Source organism: Chinchilla lanigera, unplaced genomic scaffold (assembly GCF_000276665.1).
Source record: "Chinchilla lanigera isolate Chin_1 unplaced genomic scaffold, ChiLan1.0 scaffold00928, whole genome shotgun sequence".
In the NCBI taxonomy this organism is placed as follows: domain Eukaryota; kingdom Metazoa; phylum Chordata; class Mammalia; order Rodentia; family Chinchillidae; genus Chinchilla; species Chinchilla lanigera.
This window is the reverse complement of record NW_004956329.1, coordinates 419-5225: the sequence shown is the minus strand read 5'-3', so window position 1 is coordinate 5225 and position 4807 is coordinate 419. Positions and strand designations below refer to the sequence as shown.

The following is a 4807-nucleotide window of genomic DNA, read 5'->3' as shown; positions in this document are numbered from 1 at the left end:
TGGAGACCTGTGTCCCCGAGAGCCTGAGCTGCCCCTCATGTGCCTGTGTGCATGAGGAGGCAGCCCTGGTCCTCTGGGTGCACGGCCCCCCACCCCGCCCTCGCCATCTGCGTCCTGTGGCTGTGTTCACAAGTCTGTCTTTCTGACCTAGTGTGGGATGTGTTTTCCACTGCTCTGCACCCAGCCTCCTCCCCCTCCAGCATGTCCTCCCGTACCTCCCCCAAGACGGTACTGGTTTGCCTCCCTTGGCCTGAGAGGGACCCTCCTTCCCTTGCTCCTAAAAGGTCCCCCAACCTGGCCCAGGGTTCCATAGACGTTCTCCTGCCCCATGCTGAGGACTGAGGCCCTTGGTGGCTGCCGACATGGTACCCACTCCTCTAAGCCATTGCTGAGAGCTGTGCCCTCCTTGTGGAGAAATCTGGGTTCCCTGCATCAGTGAGCCAGCAGTGGGCCACCAGTAGCGAGCAGTGGACAGAGGGCTTCTGGGGGCGGGAAGGGAAGGAAGCGGACAGAGGAGGTGGAAGAGGCAGAAGAACAGGCCTCTCGGGGTGTACTGCACTTCCCTTCTTCTGCTACATCACATCTTCCTATCTGGTCCCTCAGAGGAGCCCTCCATAGCTTCAGACAAGTGTGGTGCCTCGGGCAAGGCACAGATCCTCTGAACCATGCTGAGCTGAGCAGCCTGACCCTTCACTCGCTCTGGTTCTGGGGAAAGACCTCCTGCTCCCCCTACCCCCCTGCTCCCCCTATGCCCCTGCTCCCCCAACCCTGGCTCCCCATGTCTGGCTCAGACTGGACTCATAAAGGCCCAGTCTGCACCCAGTGGGTCCCAGCCCAGCAGCTGCATGATCTCATTTCTTCCTCAGGCCCCAGGGCCAGCCGGGGCCAGGTAGAGGAAAGGCTGCAGCAAGGGACCACTGGCTTCTCTCTTTTCCCTGATCCCCAATACCAGAATAGAGCATCTTCCACTTCCCCAGGGTTTGCTTCCTCTTTCTCCTGCATCTGTAGTCTCCTTTGTTTCCCCATCCGGCCCTTCCTCCCCTGCCTTCACCTCCTTTCCATGGCCATTCCCCTGCTTTCCTGCTGGACATCCAGCATGGCAGCAGAGCCTTGGGCCACCACCGCATTCCCTGCTCCCTGCAGAGCCTTCTGTGGGGACTAGGAGGAAGGTAAGGGAGACAGGGAGAAAAGCAAGCCCTGGAGCCTGGGCTCCCAGGGCAACTTCTGGTCCCACGGAAGGGGATCAGGGCAGTGTAGGTGGGACCTACCCAGGGGGGTGGAGAGGGAGCAGAGCAAGAGGCAGAGTCAGAAGGAGAGAATCTGAGCAGCCCTGCACTGAAAAATCACTCTGTTTGATTGTTGGTTTTGGTTTTGGATAGCGCCGTCCAGAATTACTTCCCCAAGTTGGTCCGCCTGGTAAGTACCTGCCTTTGTCATGCTCTCCTCTTTTTCTCATACATGACCTCCACACCTGCCCACAAACACTTGGGGTCCTGGCTAGGTTATGCCTTTGCATCGGTGCCTCATCCATTTCAGAGGATGTGGACTTTTGAGGAAATGGTGAATATTCTCCCTGGAAAGCACGTGTACAAGCACACAGAGAGACACGTATGCACACAAAGGCTGCGTCTCATTAGTAGAGCTTTCCGGGACCCCATGACATAAGTGCCCACTGTAACCTCGCCCACGGAATTTCCAGGGCCATTTCCTACCCGATCTCCTCACCTTTGGGCCTGTTCATCGCTTTGGTCATCCAGTGCCAGCGGTGTGATCCGCACTGCTGACTCCCCTTTTCGTTCTCCAGGATGGCCAGGAGTTATTCCCACCGGTTGCCATTGCCGTCGATCCTCCGAAGGTAACAAAATCCTTCAAGGTGAGGAAGAAGGACGAAGAGAGATTTGGAGTGTTGCCGGGGAGCTTTTATCAGCCGTGTAGTCTAAAAATGATCTGTTATTCTAGGAAATCATTACCGGTTTTGAGCCCTTGAAGAATATGATTCTGCAATTCCTGCAGGAGTAAGATCCGCTGGGACTACGAGGATGGGGAGGGCTGGGTGGGATGGCCTTCCCTAGCACAGGTGTATACCTCGGACCTTTCAGATCTCATTCGGGGCACTGACCACAGAGATGGCCTGTCCCCTTTGCTCCCCTGCAGGTATTACTTCATCTATGACTACGGAGATCGACGGGGTCTCCTCAATGCTTACCACGATGAGGCCTGCTTCTCCCTGACCATTCCTCCCAACCCTAAGGACCTAGGCGCGTGAGTATCGTAGCTCAGACTCCGGTCTTGGGCTGTGTGGCTCCCCGGCAGACACGGGGCAGCTCTTGGAAGCACATGTGAGGCTGGACTGCCAACTCCTTTTCCTCCCCCACCCCACCCCACCCCACCCCACCCCACCACAGGAGCAACTTGCATGAGTACCTCAAGTATAGCAGGAATCTGAAGCAGCTCAAAGAACCCTGTAAGTGTGTGAGGGGGAAGAGTGAACAGAGTAAGGGCCCTTGTGGGGGTAGGTGGGGACAGTCACAGGAGCCAAAGCTCGGGATGTGACAGCGTGCTGAAGTTCCCCACTGCTCTTTTCTACAGACTTGCGGAGACAGCTGCTGAAGTACACGAAACATGACATCGTAGAGGCTCTCAGGCTGTTGCCCAAAACTCAGCATGACTGCAGTACCTTTGTGGTGGACATGTGGCTCCAGAAGGTGAGCGCCTGCTTCCTCCCTGGGTCAGGACCAGAAAGCTGGAGACAGTAGGAAGTTAAGCAGGATCCCGAGCTCCTGTTTTCTCCCCTTTCAGGAAATGATGCTCTGCTTTTCTGTCAGTGGAGTGTTCGAGGAAAGTAAGTGTCTACAGAATCCCCTGTCCAGATCCCCTGCTGCTTTTCTTCCCTGGGTGGGAACCCTCTCAGAAATCTCCCGGCCATCATAATTCTATGCCTTTCTCCTCCTATCTTGCCTCTCTGTTCTCCTACCATCACTCACGCTGCGCACAGGCCGTCCGGGTCGATCTAGGTCCATGCCTGTCTGCCCTGCAGCTCAGAAATTGGGGACACGGGCTGTGGAGCTTGATGGTTCCTCTCCCAGGTCTTTCCTCTGTGACTGTGGGCATTTACTTGACCTCTCCATTTCCTCTCTTCGCAAAAAGATGGGTTAGCACCCATCTCCCAGGCAGATGAGAAGGTGGGAATCCAGTGAACTTTTGAAGTGGTTTCACGCTGGCTTTCACTTTTGGAGTGGTTTTCTCCAAAAAGTGTTAGGGGACCCATCCCTGGGAGAGGATTGCTTCTATTGTTGCCTTCCCGTTTAAACCACAACTTCCTGACTCCACATGAGCAACTGTTCGGGTCCTGCCCCTTTCAGTATAAGTCTGTGACTGGAGAATGCTGTGTGAGTGAGTGAAGCATGTGCCAACTCTAAGCGGGTATTGTTTTTGCTGTCCTTGAAGTAGAAGCAACATCTCAGGGATGTTTCCGTGCCTTCACCCGGACTTTCATCATTACTCCTGGCAGCAGCGGCTGGTAAGTGCTGTGCTGTAGCTGGGAACACCCATCTCAGCCTGGGGCCAGTGGCATAGGAATGTGGTGGTGCAGCCCTCCTCGCGAAAGGCCAACAGATAGATCCAAGGAGCAGTCTAGCCTAACGCGTTAAGAGTGAAGGCTCTAGAATGGGAATACCAGTTCTTGTCCTGACCCCAAAACTCACCAACTCTGTCCTTGGTCAAATTACTTGACCTCTGTGTGACTCGGTGTCTTTCTCTGAAAAAAAGGGATAAGAACACGCAGGTCTTGGCCTTCTGTATAGTGTAAATGCACTGGGGTTAAATCTAGAAGTCCAGTGAAGTTGGTAGACAGTCCCTCCACATGGGTACCAGCCGCGTAATCTGGGAGTCAGGTACAATAGGGATATGGAAGACATCCAGTTGCTGGGTGGCAGTCGTGAAGAAGGATCCTGTTGCTGGTGGTACACCACCAACAGGCTGTGCACCTGTTCAGTTGCTTCAGGGACTGTTTTTCCTCCAGTCTATGCATTGTGAATGACCACCTGTTTGTGAGGGATGCCAGGCCTGATGAGATCCGGGTGGCCTTTTCCATGCCGGTGGCCACACCCTGCTTCAGCTCCAGGTCCTCCCTCTCTGAAGAGCGTTTGAGAATGGTCCAAGCTTTCTCCATACAGTCTGGCATGACATTCGAGTGGTCGCAGAAGTGAGTACCAGGTCACACATGTGAGAGTGGTGAGGCTGAACCAGCAGGGGGGTGAATAGTGGAAACTCACACGAGATTTGGCGAGAAATGACTATGTGGACATTTTGTTTCCCCTCAGCATGGGTCTGTGAAAAGGGCATCATACTTCATACTTTTATACTGATGTATGTAAAGAATTTCTGAAATAGTGTGATGCTCGAGTGGCATTACCTTTTCTTATGGCTTATATCTGGTTGTCCTCTCAAAGCTTCATGCACTCATAGCTCAGAGGTGGAGCCTTGGGGAGGTGACGGGATCGTGGGTGTGTGATACTAGATCACAGGTGCATGTTACTGCATTAGTCCATCGATGGGTTGAATAGCTGGATGTGACTTTGGGAGGTGAAGCCTGGTGGGAAGAGGTGGGTCACTGTGGGCATGGCCTGGAGTGATATAGATATATATAGCGAGATATAGATTTAGATGGATGCACAACATAGTGACACCCTTTTCCTCTCATGATCCTTCACTGCTTCCTGCCATGCCATGAGCTCTTTCTCCTCTGCCATGCCCCTCTGCCATACCACCCTGCCTTAGAGCCAGCCAACTATGGTTTGAAAACTGT

General features: G+C 53.9%; 1 protein-coding gene across 1 annotated transcript; it reads left to right on the top strand.

Moving 5' to 3' along the window:
• Positions 1-1371: 1371 nt before the first annotated feature.
• LOC102018249 (nuclear RNA export factor 2-like) lies at positions 1372-4204 on the top strand (the record flags this gene model as incomplete). The annotated part of the gene is given in 9 exon segments (XM_005415196.2): positions 1372-1416; positions 1805-1873; positions 1960-2015; positions 2155-2262; positions 2406-2464; positions 2590-2705; positions 2800-2842; positions 3448-3520; positions 4022-4204. Coding segments are annotated over 7 exon segments (605 nt in total), but the record flags the coding sequence as incomplete, so codon positions are not given.
• Between the last annotated feature and the right edge of the window lie 603 nt (positions 4205-4807).